The sequence below is a fragment of the Ovis canadensis genome, chromosome 10 (assembly GCF_042477335.2).
Source record: "Ovis canadensis isolate MfBH-ARS-UI-01 breed Bighorn chromosome 10, ARS-UI_OviCan_v2, whole genome shotgun sequence".
NCBI classification, from domain to species: Eukaryota; Metazoa; Chordata; class Mammalia; order Artiodactyla; family Bovidae; genus Ovis; species Ovis canadensis.
Window position 1 is genome coordinate 37,016,276 of NC_091254.1, and position 24,372 is coordinate 37,040,647.

Below are 24,372 nucleotides of genomic sequence, written 5' to 3' on the forward strand. Positions count from 1 at the left end.
ATGTGCTTGCTTACATATTACACTACATCTATGCTTAAGCTGCAGAAAACATTATGTCTTCTTGTTTCCTAATTAGATTCTAAACAGACATTGTATTTTCTATTCCTTTTACATCTCTGCAGCACTTGGCAGGATAATACACATGCAGGAGATGTTCAATAAACACTTTTGAAAGCATTTAGATTTTGGAGTATGTCGTAATACCAACAAATATGATCTGCTAAAATATTTTACATTATAAATACATGTAATAGTATACAAAAACCTTGCATAGAAAATTGGCAATGATTATTTTAAAATGAGTTTTATTATCCAACATTAATGTGTTAATTTGACAAAATTACAGCTCAAGTTGTTACTTCTTTAAACTCCAAATAAGGCAATAATTTAACCACATAACATATATTTGATATAATATATACAAAGTATTTTACCTTTAGAGGCCTGCACACACCCTCAGTGATATGGCCAACAACTTCTTGAATATTTTCTTCAACACCTATGGTTAATTATAACATAACTGAAATTTTTTTCATATTGCACTGTTTCACAGAAGTACAAAAAATCAACAAACACTAATACCTGTGATTAATGGCATTAATGATAAACATTTTAAATAAACTAACGGTATTTTATTAAGTTCAATATCTTTTAGGATATTACTAACTATATTAATATCTGAACCTAAAGCTCTATCAATTCATTTGACTGCTGATTAATAAAAAAGACTGTGAAATTAATTAACTGAAGGAGGTGATGAGTAGATGTATTAGGATCTGTTCCACAAACTCCTTACTCTAGGCAGACATACTAAGCACACAAACTGCAGGTATAAGATGGAAAACACACCTTACAATTTAATAGAAACACTGACATTTACTAATTACTGACCACTTGTCAAGGTCTGTACCGTGTACTTGGACATGTACAGCTTGTAACCACCTTCATTTTCACAAATGGAGAAACTGAAGTTTAGAAGAATTCATGCCATTCCCATGGAAGAACCTATTTCTAACTCCAATTATTTTCTTCCTGCCTCTTAATGCGGCCTCTCATGTATACTTTACTAACAGCTTTTAAGAAATACATTCTTTTAAACTCAGTTATTAGAGTAACAGAAAACAACTTTAAACAATGCAGACTGTGTGCCAATCTATCACAGACACTGAATCTAGTCTGAGTATCAGTGAGGAGGTTGAGTCCTGCACCCATTTGCACACCGGCCTCTCCTGGAAGGTGACCTGATGAATCAGCATGGTGTGGGGCCGCACCATGCAAGACAAGCAAAAGACACCCCCCACAACACGTCCCTTCCCTTCCCATCAAAACCAGAACATCTAAATTATCCACTAACTCCTTCTATCATAGGTATCTCAAGACAGTCACAACTAAAAAGACCAGAAATTCTGCAAACAGATGTTAGCAACTCAAAAATAATCATTTTTCTTCTTTGAAATTAAGAAAAAAATTTTAAGTACATTCAGTACATAGGCAATTATTCAAAAAATTCTGAAACAGTCACATGAGAATGAAAAAAGGGGCTAAGTAGTATTAATAGAAAAGAAAGAAGTAGGAGCTTCAGGACCTTAAGAAAAGTCAACAAGCTTGTGTGCTTGTAGACAAAATGGAGACAACATGCCCTTTTGCCTTTAGAGGACAGTGCCGTACAAGATCTGAGACAACATACACCAGGCACTCCAGAGGCACCTCGAAAGGGGAGCAGAGGGGTCCTGGCTCACTAGGGAAGGCCCCAAGGGTCCGGTATAAAAATGTTATCAGTTGTGTCACAAAATGACAGTGATGGAAAAGAATTCACTAGAAAAGGGGAAACTAGAGAAAGGAAGACTAATTAGGCCGCTTACTGAATCACCTGGGGTGAAGAGTTTATTTCTATGAAAAAAACCAGCGAGAACAGAAACAGAGAGAGCCTGTGTGACGTGCTACATCTCAGATGAGCAGGAGCCGCCGGCTGACCCACCTTGTGTAGTTACATGCTTCAAAAGAGCTTCAAGGTGTTCTTTTTCAGAAGCGGTAGCTTGGTGGAGCCAAGCCAACATATCTCCTACGTATCTAATGGAAAAACTAAATGTTAGTGAAAATTTCCTTCAGAAAAACACTGAATACCCCAATACTGTCTGCTACTATACCTCAAAGGGTCATGGGAGTGCATTTCAATGGGTCTAGGGGTGCCTCCTGGGCCCCCTCTAGTAAGAGCATCAATGAATCCACGAACCACTGTACTTCTTCTGGCTGTTCCAAACTCATCTAAGGTATACCTAGAAGAGACAAGTTATTAACAAACAACTGTTTTTCTTCCTAATGGCTGTATCAAACTATTCATGCACTTTCTCAGATAAGCTATCTAACACTTTTTTTCACACAGTTCTCTCAAGCAATGCTGCTTTAAACAACAAAAAATATTTAATAAATAACTTTATCATAGTGATAATCGAATCCAAAGGTGCATGTTTTTATGTCTAAGAAGGAATGCAGGGATTTACAATCAGTAACAGAGGTTGTGGCAATAAAGGATAGAGCAGGGGATTTGGTAAAAGCAAAATTTGAGACAAGGTGGAAACCCTGAATTCTACAGGTTTCAGCGCCCACCCCTTGTCCAAAACATGACACTCCATTGCACACAGAAAGCCTAGTATATGGTTCTCAGAGGCTGGTTACAGTTAGAACTCTGCAATTCAAAATATAAGACTTTTCCTTCTACATTAAAAAACTCTCACGTATATTATTACAATACCACCAAAATTTGTCCAAAGTATACCAAATACCACCAAAATATACTATTCATATGTAAAAGCTTATTTTGACTCCAATGTTAAACATATTACATGCTACTTGAATTTACTGACCAGTTATGCATTAAGAGCAAATACTTTCTTTTACATATATTTACAAGTTATCAATTATAGTCGATGGGGCCAGAGGGAAGACTTTGAAGGCTGAGGAAATTTTTAGGGAAAAAAGACTTTGAACTGGAAGCTCAGACCATTTGGGGTCAGATGATAGGACGGCTTAAAGTTACCAAGAGTCCCGGTCTCCCTGACTAGAATCAGCCTTTGCTTCTCACTGTCGCCGCTATCGCCCAACTGAAAGTTCTGGTTTAAAGACACACAGGAAAACAAAATATATTTTCGTAGTCCCATGCCAGCAGATTCTAGATCCATGAACTTTTACATCTCTGAACAGTACTCTACTAAATGTTGAAAATTGTTTCATTACCCTACATATAAAGAAAAGTTACAAAAATTTCACCAAAGTTTGCAAAAGAATTTCTTAGGCTACACTGCTTTCTTTAATCTGCTACTGATTTCATGGAAAAAAGCCACATTTTTTTTTTTTAACAGAAGAAAGCTAGAAATGGGGCATATTTTTAAATGAAAGTGTAGTGAGGCAATCAATAGCAATAAATTGTTAGGACTCTGAGCCTTCTTAAAGGACTATGTACCAGTAACCAGATCATGGTTGTGTGTGGTTTTTGGTTTTAGTTAAAAGGAAATGGTTTTGAAATTCCACGCAGTGACATACCAGCAATACGTCAAGATGAAAATGCAGTTATCAAGCTAAGTTTTGCCAAAGTGCACAGCTGCTTTACATTCACTTTGTTTTTTAAACAAATTAGAACCAAGGTGCTTATTTCTATTTCTTCCCTCATGCTCTTAAAAACGTAAATGCTTAGGGTACAGAATGCCTTCCTTTAAAGACCATCAGTTCTATGAAGTGACTTGTGATCAGATTTATGACACCACAAAATTCACAAACTTTTTAAATAAGTAAAACTTATCTTCCCCTGGGGACCCAAATGACTGCATAATAAACAGAAACAATGTAACTTCTGTTTCTAGGACTATTCACTGTGACCACAAGTTATATTAAAAACCAGTGAATCCACTGGCATTTTAAATGCGGGGAGGGGCAATTTTAAAAGTCTGACAAACACTAGAATCTAATCTTTTTACTATAAAATATAAATAAACATTAATATTAATGTTAATTTTCCTGCAACAGATATAATTTGAAGCAAGAAGAGCATGAGCTGAAATGAGCCTTCAGTGGTTATCTGAAGACATGAAATCTCTTTTCCCAGAGACAAAAGAAAATTTCCTTGACCAAAAAGAGACTCTTTTCCAACAAAGGTCAAAAACTGAAAATGCAGGTTTACAAAAGTGAATGTCAAAATTATGTAAATATTCTAAAATGCCTCTAGTTAAAAAACCAATATCCCCAGTTTTTATGTTTATCCATAATAGAAAAGGAAAAATTCTGGTCAAAAAGCAAATAAAATGAAAAAATTTTGTCCAAAAAAAGTCAAAGAATAATGTAAAAGCCTCTCTAAGAAATGCAAGAAATAAAGAATGAAAAAAAATTAGCACTGTATATATTACTATATCCTTTAATAATTGACATGCTGAAGGTTTACCAGTGAAAAGAAGACAGCATCAATTTGTCCATTTCTACTTGGAATAAATTTCTTTTTGAAAACACTTCTGTACTTGATGTATTAAAAGTTAATAATGCATTAGCATTCCAGTTATATAAGACCTAATAAAACCTGAGTATGACAATTTTCCCCAAAGACTTTAATAACTGACGTTTTCTTAAATGTGATACCTATACATTTGAGACTCAATAATGAAGAGTGAAGTGGCTCTACTTTATTTAAATCAAGTTCATATAGTGCCATCTGGTGGTTAACATAATACATTATAAAGTTTGTCCCTAAATTTAAGGAAACCACTGCTTTGAAAACAAGTGATTACTTAAGATGAAAGGCCAATTTTCTCTTTTTCAGCGTTGATCTTATGGTACTTCAGTTCAGTTCACTTGCTCAGTCGTGTCCGACTCTGAGACCCCATGAATCGCAGCACACCAGGCCTCCCTGTCCATCGCCAACTCCCAGAGTTCACTCAGACTCACGTCCATCGAGTCAGTGATGCCACTGAGCCATCTCATCCTCTGTCACGCCATTCTCCTCCTGCCCCCAATCCCTCCCAGCATCAGAGTCTTTTCCAATGAGTCAACTCTTCACATGAGGTGGCCAAAGTACTGGAGTTTCAGCTTTAGCATCATTCCTTGCAAAGAAATCCCAGGGCTGATCTCCTTCAGAATGGACTTGGATCTCCTTGCAGTCCAAGGGACTCTCAAGAGTCTTCTCCAACACCACACTTCGAAAGCATCAATTCTTCGGTGCTCAGCCTTCTTCACAGTCCAACTCTCACATCCATACATGACTACTGGAAAAACGATAGCCTTGACTAGACGGACCTTAGTCGGCAAAGTAATGTCTCTGCTTTTGAATATGCCATCTAGGTTGGTCATAACTTTTCTTCCAAGGAGTAAGTGTCTTTTAATTTCATGGCTGCAGTCACCATCTGCAGTGATTTTGGAGCCCCCCAAAATAAAGTCTGACACTGTTTCCACTGTTTCCCCATCTATTTCCCATGAAGTGATGCTAAAAGTTTCCTTCTCCCGCATTCAACATCCAAGTGTTTAACCATCCATACTGCACTATGGCCCCCATCCCCTGTGTGTCCTGTGAAGATACATCTTCTTTGCCTATTTCAGTTATATTGTCTCTCAAGCATTTTGCTTTGCTGTCAGGTAGGCCTTAAATACACTTCTCTTTAGCTAAAAATTTTCCACTTTATCTCCTTTCAAAATAAAAATAATAGCCAGTACTTTGTGATGAGTAAAGCATGATGTTCAACACCTTATGAGAACATTCCAATTTTAATCTTCACAACAAGCCAGCAAGACAAGCACTATTTTCATCCTCATTTCACAGCTCAAGAAAACTGAAGCCTATAAAGGTATGTGGGTTCATCAAAAAATCCAAAAAAAAAAAAACACACACACACACACAAACACACACCCAGTCTAACTCAGAGCCCACCATTTAAACCGTTATGCAATACTGCTCCTTTCCAAGTGTTGATCGAGAATCAAAACTTAGAAAAAATACATTTATACAGTAGAAGTCAGCTGACCTTTTCAGAGGCCCAAAATACATGAAGACCTTTTTAAAAAACAATTAACCTTGTGAACAAATATGAATCTGTGGACACTGTTACACATCATTGAACAAGCACCAAATGTTTCAGGTACTATAATTATAACCAAACACCCATACCTTACAGTGAAAAAACTGGGAAAGAAATTTCGAAGACGCTCAGATCCGCTGAGCTGACGGTCAACAATGAGCATCAGCTTATCCCAGGAACCTGCACAACATGCAGATCTATGTGATCCAACTCCCGCTACTGACTCAGCAACCAGCTTCTGCGAGTCCCCAGAGGCACACGTTCCTCCTCAACCCATGCACTAGCACTGCTGTTCCCTAAATCTGGGATGTCCTCTCCTCCCTTTTCATCTTGGAAAATGCTTGTTAACCTTCAGAACTCACTTTATACCTACTTCCCGGAAGAAACTTTCTCTAATGTACACCCCTTTCCCCACCACCAACTACTCGAGCCACAAAGCACTTGAGACTTGACTTTTAGAAAAGCACTTAATGTATACATTAAAGCTGATTTGTTTACATCTGGTTCCATAAAGTAAAGCAAGTTGACGGCGATGTTTTATTGATGGTAAGCGTGCCACACTTGGAACTGCACTTAACATACAGTGAGTACTCAATAAGTAACACTGGGGTGTGATTATTGTATGTATCTGTCAAGTCCCATCATTTGTGTTCTAAAATCTTATTACAGGACAAGTAATGTTCTAATCAGAAAACAGAGTTACAAGGAAATCTTCTAAAAATATAGAATCATATAGAAGACATGACTCAGAGCAGGACTGAATCCATGAGTTCTCTGGCTTTCTGTTTCCCGAATTTTAACTCCCTACATGGTCTTCCCATGTTCACACTATTCCAGACATTAAGAATGAAACAGGATTTGAAGGAATGGATAAAAAGATGTGGGACATGTATACAAGGGACTATTACTCAGCCATTAAAAGAACGAAATAGTGCCATTTGCAGCAACATGGATGGACCTAGAGTGTCATACTGAGTCAAGTAAGCCAGACAGAGAAGGAGAAATAGCATATGACAACCTGCGTATGTGGAATGTAAAAACAAATGATAACAGATGAACTCACTTACAAAACAGAAAGATGCACAGACTTAGAAAATGAACTTATGGTTGATGAAGGGGAAGGGGTCGTTAGGGAGTTTGAGAAGGTCATATACTCGTTGCTATATTCAAAACGGATAACCAACAAGGACCTACTGTACAGCACATGGAACTCTACTCAGTGTTATACGCAAACCTGGATGAGAGGGAGGCCTAGGGGAGAACGGATACATGTATATGTATGGCTGAGTCCCTTCCCTGTTCTCTTGAAACTAACACAGTATTGTTAATTGTCTATACCCCAATACAAACTAAAAAGTTTAAAGACTGAAGACAAAAAAAGGACTTGAAAAGTAAAAGAAAACTAAAACACAGAAAAATAAAAAATATATAAGTTAATAATGCATGAAGTTCTTATCCAAAGCATTATCACATAGCACCTGGCTGCCATAACTTACAGGATTAAAAACCTGAACTCTTTCTTTTCTGGAATCCTACTAATGGAATTCTAATTTTAAATCTTCTTTTCTCATCTCTGGGTAATTATTATTTATTAGTCTATTTGACTTCCACCCCTCCAGGGCAGTGTTAATACAGGAGTTTTAGTTACATACAATTCCAAGGTAATTAATGAGATGGCAGAATGCGGGAAAGACCTTAACCTCTGAATAAATAAGAGACAGTCTAGATATTGGGACATCTTGGTTTTTATATGTGTGTTGCATTCTATAGCATTAATATGCTATTAGGCAGATGCTCCAGTGGTACCCAGATGAAATAAAAATATCACTGTAAATTATTATATTGCTCAAATTATTGTATATAAATTTGATTAACACTGAAATTCAATATAAATTACCAAAGGAAAAGCAAATCTGCTTTTTTATTAATTAGGAAAAAGTCACTCACTTATATAAGACAGGTCTGTCCTGCAGGGCTTCCATTGCCTGAGTCAGTACTGGAGATACGTCACATGATTCTTGTGTCAAGGTTCTGCATTCACCTGAAAAAGAATTAACCTTGTAATACTTGTTAAAATACAATTAGGCCTTTATTATGTCCACTGAACAACCAGAGTCTAAATACCACATTTAAAAAATGCTTGGAAAAGCCTAGAGAACATACCAATAAAAAACTAGTTAATGCTGCTAAACTAAACATTCAAGCTTAAATATCTATTTAACTTCAATAGACCATATCTGCTATATGGTATACAACACATTTTATTATTATAAGAAACTAGAGTTCTGAAGAAACCAATCAATGAACAAACATACACTAAATAACTGCTATGCTGCTGCTGCTGCTGCTGCTACTGCTGCTGCTGTGTCGCTTCAGTCGTGTCTGACTCTGTGCGACCCCATAGACAACAGCCAGCAGGCTCCCCCGTCCCTGGGATTCTCCAGGCAAGAACACCGGAGTGGGTTGCCATTTCCTTCTCCAATGCATGAAAGTGAAAAAGTGAAAGTGAAGTCACTCAGTCGTGTCCAACTCTTAGGGACTCCATGGACTGCAGCCTACCAGGCTCCTCCGTTCATGGGATTTTCCAGGCAAGAGTACTGGGGTGGGGTGCCATTGCCTTCTCCGAATAACTGCTATACACACAGTAATGTCAAAAAGGGAAGGGAATACTAAATATTCATCACCAGTTCTTTACCCCAGGGGCAATCTTTAAGCAGTTTGCTAGATGTTTATATGTGTAACTAATACATACTAGTAAAATTATATCTACTATTCTATCTACAAAATACTGATTAAATGTCTACTCTGTTCAAAAAACAGGACATGTTCAGAAATTCCCAACCTTTGCTAGGTGAAGACCTCATGTTCCTTTGTTTTTAACAGGTAATTCTACTAACACACTATTGAAACATTTTAAAACAAAACTAAATACATAAACCACTTGTGGTAGGCAAAATAATGGTCCTCCCAAGATCCCTAATCACCCAAACCTGTGAGTATGTTATCTTATGAAGCAAAAGAGACTTTGCAGATGGAATTAATGGGATGGACCTTCAGGTCAGTTCAGTTCAGTTGCTCAGTCATGTCCTACTCTTTGCGACCCCATGAACTGCAGCATGCCAGGCCTCCCTGTCCATCACCAACTCCCAGAGTCCACCCAAATCCATGTCTATTGAGTTGATGCCATCCACCCATGTCATCCTATGTTGTCCCCTTTTCCTCCTGCCCTCAATCTTTCCCAGCATCAGAGTCTTTTCAAATGAGTCAGCTCTTGGCATCAGGTGCCCAAAGTATTGGCATTTTAGCTTCAACATCAGTCCTTCCAATGAACACCCAGGACTGGTCTCGTTTAGGATGGACTGGTTGGATCTCCTTGCAGTCCCAGGGACACTCAAGAGTCTTCTCCAACACCACAGTTCAAAAGCATCAATTCTTCAGTGCCCAGCTTTCTTTATAGTCCAACTCTCACATCCATACATGACCACAGGAAAAACCACAGCCTTGACTAGACAGACGTTTGTTGGCAAAATAATGTCTCTGCTTTTTAATATGCTGTCTAGGTTGGTCATAACTTTCCTTCCAAGGAGTAAGTGTCTTTTAATTTCATGGCTACCATCACCATCTGCAGTGATTTTGGAGCCCCCAAAAAAAGTCAACCACTGTGTCCACTGTTTCCCCATCTATTCCCATGAAGTGATGGGACTGGCTGCCATGATCTTTGTTTTCTGAATGTTGAGCTTTAAGCCAACTTTTGCACTCTCCTCTTTCACTTTCATCCAGAGACTCTTTAGTTCCTCTTCACTTTCTGCCTTAAGAGTGGTGTCATCTGCATATCTGAGGTTATTGATATTTCTCCTGGCAATCTTGATTCCAGCTTGTGCTTCCTCCAGCCCAGCGTTTCACATGATGTACTCTGCATAGAAGTTAAATAAGCAGGGTGACAATATACAGCCTTGACGTACTCCTTTTCCTATTTGGAACCAGTCTGTTGTTCCATGTCCAGTTCTAACTGTTGCTTCCTGACCTGCATACAGGTTTTTCAAGAGGCAGGTCAGGTGGTCTGGTATTCCCACCTACTTCAGATTTTTCAACAGTTTATTGTGATCCACACAGTCAAAGGCTTTGGCATAGTCAATAGAGCAGAAATAGATGTTTTTCTGGAACTCTCTTGCTTTTTCCATGATCCAGCGGATGTTGGCAATTTGATCTCTGGTTCCTCTGCCTTTTCTAAAACCAGTATAAACATCTGGAAGTTCATGGTTCACGTATTGCTGAAGCCTGGCTTGGAGAATTTTAAGCATTACTTTACTAGTGTGTGAGATGACCTTAAATTAGGGACATTTTCCCAGATCACTTAAGTGGGTCCAAGGTAATCATCTAGGTCTTAAAAGTGGAAGAGGCTAGCAGAAAAGTCAGAGATATGAGATGGAAGAAGAGACAGGAAAGATTCAAAGTGAGAAAGCGACTCCATCTACCACTGCTGGCTTCAAAGATGGAGGAAGGGGCCACAAGCCAATGCAGGCGGCCTCTAGAAGCAGGAAAACCCTGTAACAGCCGGCAAGGAAACTCAGAGCTCTCAGACTCAAAGAACTAAGTTATGCTAAAAAAGTGAATAAGCAAGGCAACAGATTACTCCCTAGAGGCTCCAGAAATGCACATCTTTTCATTTTAGCATGGTGACTTCTGACTACAGAACTATAAAATGATAAACTTATGTTTTATTTTAAGCCGTTAAGATTGAGATAAATTTGTTACAGCAGCAACAGAAAATTAATTAATTGTAATGATTATATTAACAAGGGATGTCTAATCAACCTTAAGATAATCTGGGGCACAAATACTGACTTTATTATTTTTTCATTTCCATCCTTAATCATATATAGTACCTGTATTATAGTACTTATGAGGCAAACACAAGTTATAGTATGTTCAAATTTTTTGATTACTAAGATCAAAATATGTTATCAAATAAATACTAAGTGAAATAAAATCAAGCATTCATGAATCTAGACTGCATCAAGGAAACCACTTACTTTGAGCCCACCGGTAAAGTCTTTCATAAGATGTTTCTTGAAGCAAGGCCATTTGCTCCATAATTTCTAAGCTAAAAAAATTAAAGATTATAATTAAAAGTTTTAGCCAATAGCTAAATCTAAGAATCTAATTATTTTAATTACAGAATGATTTCGTTATACCCTGTTAACTTTTTATCATTTTGTAGAATACTTTTTTATATAATTTTTTAATCATTAAATAAATGTTGCCAAGTTTTAATACCATCACTTAGACACTCAACTGCTGTTTTACACTAAACATCAGGGTATAACTTCCTCTTTATCCAAAGACACATGAAGATTAAACTTCTATTTTACATAATGCCATACACTTTAGGAATCTGGAAAATCTTTAAAATTTTGCAAATACAAGTGGCAACACAGTCATGAACTGAAAAGGCTACTCACCCTGCTGTTTGTTGGTTTGTACGCAAGAGAACTTTAACATCATTATGAATCTGTTTTACTCTTCCCAGTGCCTTGAAAAAATCCTTTAAAATTAAGAATGTAAATTTAAAGTTTCCATGTTTTCAGGTAAAACTGTATTGCTCTAAATTGAAATATCACAACAAAAGAAAAAGAAATTATTCTACCTACTCTAATGAAGCCTTCCTTATACTGATCTCAACTTTCTCTAAATTTTTATAAAGTGTATAATAGATATTTAGTGAAGTGAAAGTTGCTCAGTCACATCCCCCAGACTCTTTGTGACCCCACAGACTATACATGAAATTCTTCAAGCCAGAATACTGGAGTGGGTAGCCTTTCCCTTCTCCAGGGGATCTTCCCAACCCAGGGATCAAACCCAGGTCTCCCACATTGCAGGTGAATTCTTTATGAGCTGAGCCACCAGGGAAGCCCATTATTCACATTTTAATACATACATTAATTCGATGTCTAGTATATGCCAAACAGTGTACTAAGATGCGGAGATAAAAAGTTTATAAAGACAAAATTTCTGTCTTCAAGACATATACAGTTTTGTGAAAGAGTAATATAAACCTGAAGATTGTAACATAAAGAAAAACATGCTATGTATTACATATCTTAAGATGTAGAAAACCCAGGATGGCTTCATCATCACAGGAGGTGATGGTTTCTGTGTCTATCATATACCCTTTCTTGGCCCCTCATCCAGGAGCAGAATGCAAAGTTGGATGTATAAACATACACAAGTTGACCAATGCTGAACTCCCAGCTTTTTTTCCCTCTGTAAAAAGGTACTGGAGCCTTAGTTTCCAGATAGCCACAAATAGTGTTCCAACCATGAAAAGTAGCTGATGAGTTATTTTTCTTTGATGAATAAAAAAATTTTTTAATGTTTTAAAATCCCTAATGCTGTTGATTATTTCTGCTGAGGCGGGGGGGGGGGGGGGGGGGGGGTGGGGGGGAGGGAAGGTGTGATGTCACATATTTAAAAAGCACAAAGTTCCTCAAACTATAAAGGCAATAAATACCTATAGGTAAGGTACCTACAATCCTCTCACCTACTTAACACCCTACACTCAAGGGACGGGTTCCATCCCAGCCCAGGCAGTAAGATAACAGTGACATCTATCAAGAGTCACTCAGGAAGCCCCCGACCCTGGCCCTCCTCAGGAACTCCTCCTGCCCTCAGACCCCAGGCACAAGTTTGCAGTTCCTCCCAGTTAGGACATTAAAAGATTCTTATCAAGAAAAACTGAGTATCTTCAAGGGGAAAAAAAGAGGAATGATAATTTTCCTTGTTGTTTAGCGTTTTGAGAGGCTTTATAGCTTGAAGTTTTGGAAAGAATGGCATGGGTTCAGAAAAGAATCAGATGAAAAGGTAAGGAGTTTCTAATCTCAGGAAAGACCAAAAGTTGTGACAGGACATGTGATCATTGCAACATCACTGCAATGTAAACAGAACATGCCATATAACTGCACTGTAAGGCGGAAGAAAAGAGAACATATATGTGCGGGGAGAAAGGAGCCCTGGAAGGAGAGGCTAATCACTCTTAGCCCATGGTAGCTCATCCATAGAAAATAGTTAACATCGATATCCAAAGCATACTCCTTTTCACCAGAGGTCCAGAATACAGAATCTACAAAAGAAGCAATTAACAAGATTGAAAATGGTTGCCAAAGGACTTAGAGATGGAAAGGAGTGGAATAGGTGATGAGGTGATGTAGGCTTTCCTTATAAGCCTTTTTGTACTCTGACTCCTAAAAAACAAAAAAGAAGTACACGTACTGCTTTGAAAAAAATAAGATAATTTAAAATCTGTACCTTAAATTGCTCACCTTAAAAACATTTTTAAATCAAAAAAATTTCAGGTGGTAAAATAAAGCCTTAAAAAAGAGTGATTTCTCTATAACATCTGTAACTGCTGTGCTTTAAGTGATTTCAACAGAAAGCAAAGTACCTCAGTGATGGGTCCTTCTCTTGTACCTCGGAGAAGACTCATTTCGTCAGAAGTCAGCTGGAACTTGGATAAGAAGGCATCTGCCACTTGTGCTCTTATTTCTAATCTTTGACTGCAATATTTTTAAAAAGGCAACAGAAAATCAAGCACATTATGCATTTTACATAGCTTTAAAACAAGTTACATCTCTCATAACTTTTAAGACAAAGACGTGAAACTGTCTCAGTATCTTCAGAAGCCTCATTTCTATTTCAAATATTAGCAGCTCATGAAGCACAGAGGTGATCAATTAGCTGATATTGTCCTGCCTCTGCAGAGGGCGCAGTAAGAGGCCACAGTAAAATGATGAACTAACCTTTATGCAAAAGGAGAAATAAGTTCATGAATGGTACAGGCAATACAAATCCTTAGCCACTTATATGTATGTGAATAGTTCACCTTATGGTAACAAAGTTGTAAGAGAGACATAAGCCAATTAATTTCTTCTCAGTCACTAAAAAGTTCTAAGCCTTTGAAGCTTGTACATGAAGTACACAAGAAATCAAAATTCAAGCCTATTATTTACTTTAGGTTAGAAATTGAAGTCAAGAACTCATCTAGTAATTCTTCATTAATCCAAAAAAAAAACAACACTCCTCCATTTTGTCTTCCCACTTTTTCTGCACACTATCATAACAAACAAACAAAAATCACCTTTTCAGATTATGTTATCTGAGTGCAGCCAAGTCAGACTAGCTGGCAATTAGGAAAAGCACACTTGAGGCTGCAGTTAGACCTGCAGGGCTGAGCTGGGCCACAATCTAACGGCAAGTCAGGAACACAAACCACACGAGCAGAAATTCCACATTCCTGCCTTCTAGATTTTAGATTTGAAGATACACAAATAAAACTAAAGTGTTTCACTAGGAGTATTCACAGGGCAGTAATATTCTCCAATTTCAAAATACTCAAATGAAACTGAACAAACACTATCTGAACAGACAGAACAACGCATGCCATCTTTGTTTTGTTTGGACTCTCGGGTTTCCAGGTTTAAGTTCACTATGTCAACTGCCACCGACGAATGACAAGAGCTAAAAAGAAAAAGCCCTCCAGGTGGCAGTAATGCTCTATTTTTCTCAAGTGACAATGCAAAGCACCTACTTAAATCTATACGGATTTAAAAAACCTATGTCCTTAATTATCTTATTAAGTACGATATCTACAAGTTACCTTAACATGTTTTGTTTTATACTTTTAGAAGCTCAAATCATTATCATACAGCATTTAAATTAGTGATAACACTTCATAAAATTCTTTGAGACTGTACAAATTAACCGTTTCAATGAAAATCTTTCAGGAGTTTCTTTTGGATCTATCTTCACAGTCAATTTACTGGGCACAAAGGAAAATTAATCTCTTTAGTTTACTTTTTCATTATGTTTTAACTGAATCTAGTACAGCTGACCCTTAAATAATGTGTGGGTCAGGGACTCCTATCCTGCCCTGTAGAGAGGAAAATCTGCATATAATGTTACAGCCAGCCCTCTGGAGTAGAAGCTCCAACCCACTGTGGAATGTGTAGGACTACAAAAAAAAAAAAAAAAAAATATATATATATATATAAGTGGACCTGTGCAGTTCAAACCTGTGTTGTTCAAGGGTCAGCTGTTAATTCAGTATGCACACATACTGACTGAGAGAAAATACACCACATTAACACTAGCTATGTCTAGGTGGTGACGTTACATCTGATTGCAATTTTCTTCAAGTTTTATACACGTAAATAAAAGGAGAAGAAGAAAAACGTGATTTTTGCTTGCCTTCTCCTAACCTTTCACAGGGCAATGAAAGAATATGTATCACATATGTTTTGGATTTTCACATGTATATTTGGGCAAAATAAATTGCTTTTATATTTGTATGTAAACTGTAATATCAAAACCTAAGTTACAGTAAGTACTTTATAGCAAATAACACAATCAAAATAAAAACTATTAAATAATAAAAAAAAGAATGAGAACATAAGCAACACAGCTGAGGAAAACTATCTAATTAAGTACAGAAAAGCTTCTGTTTCCAGTCGCCAAAGTCAATGAAGAAACAAGATGTACTACACATCTCTGTCTAAAAAGCGGAGAGGGACATGGAAGGCAGTACTCCTTGAGGTGTGTCAGGCAGTGTGTTCAGCACTCAATATAAATCACTTATCCATCACAACCACCCTGTGATGTAGCTTATTATTCCTTTTTTTCAGATGTGATAACTGAACCTGAAGGAGTTAACAAATAACTCACGTAAGATTAAAAATCTAATGAGCTCTTACCTACGATTTAGATTAGAATTCAGCTCTTCAAGGTCTACATCCTTTCCACTGTAACATACTACACCTCAAAGAAAAACATGAACATTCACGAGAGAGAAATTTGGCTGATGGGCCTTTCCAAGAGACCAAAAAAATACATCATAAATAGTGATTTCACCAATATTAAAAACAAAGTTCATATATATTCACTCAAAATCACATACTGAATCTACAATGTGTTTTGCACTGAGACATAAAGAGAGAATAAGAGGCTGTCACTGTTCTAAAGGAGCTCAGCTTTGTAGGAAAGAGACTCAATCAAACCAACAATTAGTTACAAGAGATTGTACCACATACTAAAGATGGCAAGAGAAAGATTTAACTCAGGCCAGGAGAAGGCAATGGTACCCCACTCCAGTACTCTTGCCTGGAAAATCCCATGGACAGAGGAGCCTGGTGGGCTGCAGTCCATGGGGTCGCTAAGAGTTGGACACGACTGAGCGACTTCACTTTTACTTTTCAGGTTCATGCACTGGAGAAGGAAATGGCAACCCACTCCAGTGTTCTTGCCTGGCGAATCCCAGGGACGGGGGGAGCCTGGTGGGCTGCTGATTATGGGGTCGCACAGAGTCGGACACGACTGAAGTGACTTAGCAGCAGCAGCAGAAAGGGTTTGAATAAGCTTTGTATACAGGATTGGTGATCTGTTACTCTCTTGGTTTGAGACATAATTTTCAATTGAATCCACACTTGTTCTCATGTCAGCCAACAAAAGCATAAGAGAAAAATTCATAGGTGGGTCTCTAACCGCAAGGAAACTTCTCTTTCAAAAGATGTGTTGTGATACTAAAAACATTCTAATCTGATGCTCAAGGCACATGCTTAGTTCTGAATACAGAAATTCAACACCTGCTTTTCCTTAGAGTGGACTGCTCTATGAAGCCAACCATCTCTTCAGCACAGTGTGCAATTTTCCTCACCATGGTCCATGCACCAATGGGAAAGAGATGTGTGGTGATGGAACAGTTCCGTACCTTGACAGTAGCAGCGTACATAATCATTAAGTTAAAAATAAAAGGCAATTGTGAAAAGATAATAAAATTACTAAAAAATTTAAAAATCTACTGCTTGTTTAAAAGAGCAGTCAGTTTTGAATGATATAGCAAACAAACAATACATCATCATTTCCAAAAAGGGATAATCTCAGTCCCAGCTATCAATGTTCCTAAACACTGATTTGCTTTTTACTCTTGGATAATAGCTTAAAACCTCATATTTTGTATCATTTTTTAATCACTTTTTTGATTATTTTAACTCTGCTTTGAAGTTATTTATAGTTTTATGAGTTATCTCCAAATTGATGAAGAAGTGATTATATAAAGAAAAACTTACCTTTCAGCTTGAAGTTTAGTGGTTTTTACTATTAAATCCTGAGTCTGTTCCTTTGCTGCCTAAAATTATAAACATATCTAATATTAGCACATTTAAATTTTATTATACTTCAGAAAACTAACACTGGCAATTACTGGAGTTCAACAGCAAATGAGATCACACTCCAGAACTCAAAGATATAAAAAAGCCCCCAAAAATTGAAACAGATGTTTTAAGGCTCACATACTACATTTAAGAACTCACTCAGGCAGAAAACAACACAATATTATAATTATCCTCTAATGAAAAATAAATAAATTTTAAAAAAGAAGAACTCAGAATTCTCAATACACACATAATGCTAAGGCTTACAAGAAAGAAAAAGGTGTCACCATGATGGAAATGAAGACCATGGCATCTGGTCCCATCACTTCATGGGAAATAGATGGGGAAACAGTGGAAACAGTGTCAGACTTTATTTTGGGGGGCTCCAAAATCACTGCAGATGGTGATTGCAGCCATGAAATTAAAAGACACTTACTCCTTGGAAGAAAAGTTATGACCAACCTAGATAGCATATTCAAAAGCAGAGACATTACTTTGCCGACTAAGGTCCATCTAGTCAAGGCTATGGTTTTTCCTATGGTCATGTATGGATGTGAGAGTTGGACTGTGAAGAAAGCTGAGCGCCGAAGAATTGATGCTTTTGAAGTGTGGTGTTGGAGAAGACTCTTGAGAGTCCCTTGGACTGCAAGGAGATCCAACCAGTCCATTCGGAAGGAGATCAGCCCTGGGATTTCTTTGGAAGGAATGATGCTAAAGCTGAAACTCCAGTACTTTGGCCACCTCATGCGAAGAGTTGACTCATTGGAAAAGACTCTGATGCTGGGAGGGATTGGGGGCAGGAGGAGAAGGGGACGACAGAGGATGAGATGGCTGGATGGCATCACTGACTCGATGGACGTGAGTCTGAGTGAACTCCGGGAGTTGGTGATGGACAGAGAGGCCTGGCGTGCTGCGATTCATGGGGTCGCAAAGAGTCAGACACGACTGAGTGACTGAACTGACTGAACTGATGCTTTTTAGTGAAACAGAGGCACTGGCAGGGCCAGTGAAGGATGGAAAACATGGCTTCAGTTATGGATGTGCTGAATTACCAGGAAATCTCTGAATGAAGTTGTAAGTTAAGTCACTGATACTCAATATACAAAAAATACCCCTCATAGAGGGTTCTGGTGAAGATTAGAGATAGCCCCATCTACAAGACAGAGTGCTGTTCCTGACCAAGTCATACTAAGCAATCCTCTCTACCCTGAACCAGAGCTGAAAGGATCAGGAATGAAAACTTGATGAAAAGGTATTTCAAAGACTAGGAAAACATTTATAAGGTGAACTGAAACAAACAAGTGTACCAATGAGATTCTCTCTCAGTGACCTGAACTGGGCAATACTGTAAGATAAGACAGTCAGTAATGAGAGGAGAAACAAGTCAGTGGTTGGAGACAGGTAGAGACATAAAGGCATTAAACGAATCAGAAGTATGTAGATAAATGCTAACTCTGCAGCCAAACTAGGGGTTTAGACTGCTTTAATAAATGGCCCTACACTTACAGACATTTTCCTGAGATTTTTTTTTTAGAGTGAGTATAAATCATAATTAAGCTGGGTCTTCATTGGGCATAGCTTTAGTCTGAAAGTTTCCTAAGGCTTTCTACTAAGGAATTTATTTCTGCTGCATTTGTGGAATATTATGGAATTCAAAAGTATATCAAAACTTCACACAGTTATCTCTATACTGGCAAGATCGAAATACAAAAGTTTCTGGAGTTAACTGCACAATATTAGTAAACCATCACTGAAGAAACACGAAGAGAGTTATAATTTTTAAAAATTTACATTCGAACTTACTACAGGGCATGATGTATCAGATATCCATACATTCTGTAGACTTATCTAGCAATTTCTGAAAGTTTACCCTGTTAACAGGAACTAGGTTAAAATGCAGTCAGTATACTGGACCTGTAGGCGACTTGTCATATCTTTACAACAGCTGCTCATTGCTTGAACATCTTCATGTATGCTTTCAAGCTCCTGAAAAGGAAAAAAGTAACATTAGATATAGTTAAAGCATTAGATAAAGAAATTTCTCTTATTTTAGCCAAATCTTTATTTTTGTTCCATGATATTCTTTTGCCAAAGCATGACAAAAGATTCTGTATTTAAGACTGAAAATGATGAAAAAGAATAATGCCTAGAATAGGAAAAGATATTTTTAAAAACTAGCATATTTTTTTAGAAAGGGTCTGATAACAGGAAAATGGAAAATTTTTAAGAATATGAATACATGTTTATTCATATTCTCATACTAAGAATTTATCCTAAGAAATTAATCAAATAAGTGTGCGACAATATATGTAAGAGATGATCAACAGAGTTGCCTAAAACAAATGACAAGTGTGAAACATTTCTAACCACACAATGGAAATCTGTGCATCCATTAACAATGATAATATCTATGCACACACGTGTGTGTTATTATGGAAAGATGTCTATATAAGGCTAAAAAAAGGGCTTATAAAACACATAGAACACCTCCCCATGTTTTTTTTTTTTTTTTTTTCAGAAAAATACACATATATGTGTGCAGAAGAACACAAGGAAAGTCCTGAAGGACCACACAATAAAATACTGAGATTATTTTTGTGTAATAGAATCATAAGTAATAGTTCTATTTCTGACCTTACTGTTTATCCTAAACAGCTTCGAAGTGAATAGGAGAATGATTTCAAAATAGCAATAAATATCAGCAACAGCAAACAGATACAAATAGGCAAACTAATCTATTTCCTTAAATCTCACTGTATAATCTAATGAGACTAGCACTATATTATTAGCCAACTAGGTCAAGAATAACTTATTCCTAATATTTACTTTAGCAAATGGCAACCCTTTCCAATATTCTTGCTTGGAAAATCCCATGGACAGAGGAGCCTGGCGGGCTACAGTCCATGGGGCTGCAAAGAGTTGGACACGGCTGAGGGACTAAGCATGCACTATAGTATACCGAATGAATCTGACTTGTAAATAATATAGTATCGCTCATGGACATAAATATGTTTGACAAGCTTCAGTCCACTGCAGTCATTCTTCCTGATCCACAAATCATCCTATCTTTGACCAGTGGAAACCCCTTAACTTAGCTCCACAGTCCTTTTGACACTTCCCAGTAGTCTTTTATGGCTTCCTCGCTTTGGTACTTCTTTTCAGTGGGAAATGGTGTCTAAAGAGTACACTTTAGACGTGCTCATCACTACTATCCCCCCCTAGTTTTATGAACACTACCAAACTTCCCTTTTAACCTTCCAGATTATTAGACTTCAGCCAATGAAATCCTACTGCACAGTTAAAAAGTCTACACTGGACTTCCCTGGTGGTCTATGGTTAAGAATCTGCCTCCCAGTGCAGGGAAAACAGGGTTCAATCCCTGGTCTGGGGAGATCCCACAGGCAGAACAACGAAACTCATGCACCACGACTACTGAAGCCTGAGCACCTCGAACCTGTACACTGCAATGCAGAGTAGCTCCTACTCATCGCAACCAGAGAAAGCCCACGTGAAGCAACGAAGACCCAGCGCAGCCACGAAGACCCAGTGCGGCCACAAACAAACAAATAATAAATCTTTAAAAAAAAACAGCCTGGTGTTTATTAAGCACTTGCTGGTACCATATATGACACTTTCATACAACTCACATAGAAATATTAACTATGTAATATCACTCTAATTTAAGGTAATTAATAACATGACAATAAATAAAATTCATTTTCACTTTATGATGAGTAGACTGCTCACTCAAATATAATGAATAATTATTTATTAGCTGAAGTAAATGATTTTAATTAATCTGAAAATTTCATAATTTAGGATGCAGTAAGGTTCAGTTCAGTTCAGTCGCTCAGTCGTGTCCAACTCTTTGCGACCCCAGGAATCGCAGCACGCCAGGCCTCCCTGTCCATCACCAACTCCCGGAGTTCACTCAGACTCACGTCCATCAAGTCAGTGATGCCATCCAGCCATCTCATCCTCTGTCATCCCCTTCTCCTCCTGCCCCCAATCCCTCCCAGCATCAGAGTCTTTTCCAATGAGCCAACTCTTCGCATGAGATGGCCAAAGTACTGAGCTTCAGCTTCAGCATCATTCCTTCCAAAGAAATCCCAGGGCTAATCTTCAGAATGGACTGGTTGGATCTCCTTGCAGTCCAAGGGACTCTCACGAGTCTTCTCCAACACCACACTTCAAAAGCATCAATTCTTCGGCGCTCAGCCTTCTTCACAGTCCAACTCTCACATCCATACATGACTACTGGGAAAACCATAGCCTTGACTAGACAGACCTCGGTCCCTATTAATCTCCAGTGGAAAAATAGTTATCCAAGAGAGGTGTATTCAACGAGAGACTATTTCTACTGGAAAATCACTCAGAGAAATGGTTTTTTGTTGCTGTTTAAAATGCTAAAATTCATAAAAGAATTTCCCAGAGCAAATATTTCAACGTTCTAAGAAGCAGCATTTGTGGAGGTTATGGATTTAGAAATCACACCATTCAAAGAAAGATGCTGCTCAAGGAATTGTTAATAGTTAAATTTTCTATTTGAACATGGTACACAAATAGCAAGCATATCAACTCTATTCATAAAAAAAACTCAGCACAAAGCCAAGCATACAGTAAGCTCTCAATAAATGCTAAATGAAAAGAGTTTACATACTTCTTTCACTTCCTTGAAAATGCTTACGAACTCTTCATTGATGGCCAAACTTCTGCGTTCAATATCACCACGTAAATTTCTTCGAGTCCGCAAACTATTTTCAACAAAAAAGGTTGACAGTGCCTTAAGAGCTTCCAACATCTCCTACATAATTGAAAATAAAAGAACATTATTGGGACCAATTTTCAAATGTTTTTCTAATCTTAAGCAAAAACTTACTAAAATCATTTCCCAAGAATTTATTCCCATTACACAATCCAAAAAATACCAGAAGACCTTCACATTACTTATTTCTGAACAGCAAACTTATTTCTGAAACACAGTAAGGACATATTTACTTGTGCATCATGACATATATACAAGGTTATTCACTGCAGGATTGTTTGAAATTGCAAAGATTAGAAAGAACCTTAACGTTCACCTAAAAAAGACTGGTTAAAGAGACTTTTATACAGCCACTGAAAAGAATTGGAAATTCTGTATGTACTTACATAGCATGAGCTTCAAGATATAAGTAAGTGAAACAAAAAGTTACAGAAACATCTGTAACACCAGATGTTTTAAAAAAAAAAAAAGGACTATGTACAGTACATGCATATTTACTGGTGCCTGCATAAACCAACTCTGGAAGGCTATATCTAAAAAATAAGTACTAAGGGTAGCTTCTAGGCTAGGAACTGAGTAACTGGGAGCCGAACTTAGACTTAAGAGAGGAAAGCCTCTCTGAGATGACTTCTGAACCAAAATAATTCAAGCAAGATTTGACAGTGGCCAGTGGCTTAGCCCAAGATGGTTTAAGCAGATAAAAAAGAGATACTCCAAAAAAATTAGAATATATTTTTCAAGATTAAGCCTATAGGATTTGTAATGGATTGGATGTGAGATGTGGGGGAAAAGAAAACAACAGGAATAAAATAAAAAAAAAACCACTTATATGTTTCTTGTATGAAGGATAAATGGTGATGTCCTTTACTAACAGGGGAAGAGAACCAGTTTGGAGGAAAATCAAGAATTCTGGCCATGCCGTCTGTGTGATATGGACCAGGTATCCAACTGGAAGTGTCATGCAGACAACTGGAGCTTGGTAGAGATGTCAGGAACAGGGTTAGAAATTAGAGAATCATCATGCTTTTTACTATTTAAAAAGGTACGAAACTAAAAGAGTTCTTTAACAGAGAGAACATGGGTAGAGGCCAGAGGACCAAGTCCATTGTGTCCAATAACACCCTAAATCCTACAGAAAGAAATTCCTACACCTGAACTAATACATGTTCAAACAGGCTGAACTTTCCATGTTTTGATTATGCTATCATAAAAACACTGGACACATTTGGTTGCTCACCTAAATCTAACACTATACTGCAAGTCAACTATACTTTAATTTTTAAAAATGGCTGGAATGACAAAAACTGTAAGGCTATTTAAATTCAATTTAATATTTAAGAGACAGAAAAATATCTTTAGCTATAAATATTCATGGCAAAAAAATAGATAAAATAAAGCTGTTTATTTTTTGGAACACAGCCTTGATACATCCTTGAGTCGAGGCTAAATGAGTGGTCAGTAAAAGCTAAAGGAACAAAATCACACAGACTAGGGGGCAAATGACAGCTCGCCAGTTACTAGATATATGTCTTAACCCAGAGACACTCTCTCCATACCTCATTTTTCTCGTGAGTAAAAAAGAAATGTTAATTTACCAGAGCAGCTGTATTAAAAGAGAAGATCCATGTCAATAATAGGCACTTTAAACCCTTAATAAACTGTATAAAATGAACACTTACTGAGAATTAACAAGAAACAACTCCTGCAGCGCTGTGCTGAGCATTTCACCTGGTTTCTCTTATTGAACCCTCGCAACAACCCTGAGAAAGTAACTTGCGGTATTCCCAATTTAGAGATTTAACATCAGCTTAGAGAAGGCACTTACTCAAACCAGAATGCACCAGTTTGCTGGTTATATCTAATAAGCGGCGGTCCTAAAGACCACCTTTCTTAGTCATCATAGTATAATGTGGACCATCTCCCCTGGTGGCTCAGACGGTAAAGCGTCTGCCTACAATGCGGGAGACCTGGGTTCGATCCCTGGGTCGGGAAGATCCTCTGGAGAAGGAAATGGCAATCCACTCCAGTACTCTTGCCTGGAAAATCCCACGGACAGAGGAGCCTGGTAGGCTACATCTACGGGGTCGCAAAGAGTCGGACACGACTGAGCGACTTCACTTTCTTACTCATCACAGTATAATGTTAATCTTTTACACACAAATTCTTATCGATAGCTTACTGTCAGATGCCTACACATTTACCTATAAAACTCACTTCTTTACATTTTTTTTTTTCTTTATGCCGTTATGGCATGACCAACACCTGTCGGGGTCAGGGAGAACCCCTCTTCCACCGTTTGCTGTCCGGACCCAGAATCTTCGAGGAACCGTTTTACATAAATAGAGGTACACCC

At 37.6% G+C, this 24,372-nt stretch overlaps 1 protein-coding gene across 1 annotated transcript in view; it reads right to left on the bottom strand.

Moving 5' to 3' along the window:
• The window catches only part of COG6 (component of oligomeric golgi complex 6), a 60,937-nt gene that overhangs the window by 36,119 nt on the left and 446 nt on the right, over window positions 1-24,372 (bottom strand). Inside the window, exons 2-11 of the mRNA XM_069601485.1 lie at window positions 21,915-22,058; window positions 19,169-19,240; window positions 17,171-17,229; window positions 13,495-13,606; window positions 11,516-11,598; window positions 11,087-11,157; window positions 8,001-8,094; window positions 2,148-2,276; window positions 1,979-2,070; window positions 435-499 (exon numbers count right to left, since the gene is read on the bottom strand). Coding sequence (XP_069457586.1) covers window positions 435-499; window positions 1,979-2,070; window positions 2,148-2,276; window positions 8,001-8,094; window positions 11,087-11,157; window positions 11,516-11,598; window positions 13,495-13,606; window positions 17,171-17,229; window positions 19,169-19,240; window positions 21,915-22,058 — 921 coding nt within the window. The remainder of the gene's footprint in view (window positions 1-434; window positions 500-1,978; window positions 2,071-2,147; window positions 2,277-8,000; window positions 8,095-11,086; window positions 11,158-11,515; window positions 11,599-13,494; window positions 13,607-17,170; window positions 17,230-19,168; window positions 19,241-21,914; window positions 22,059-24,372) is intronic.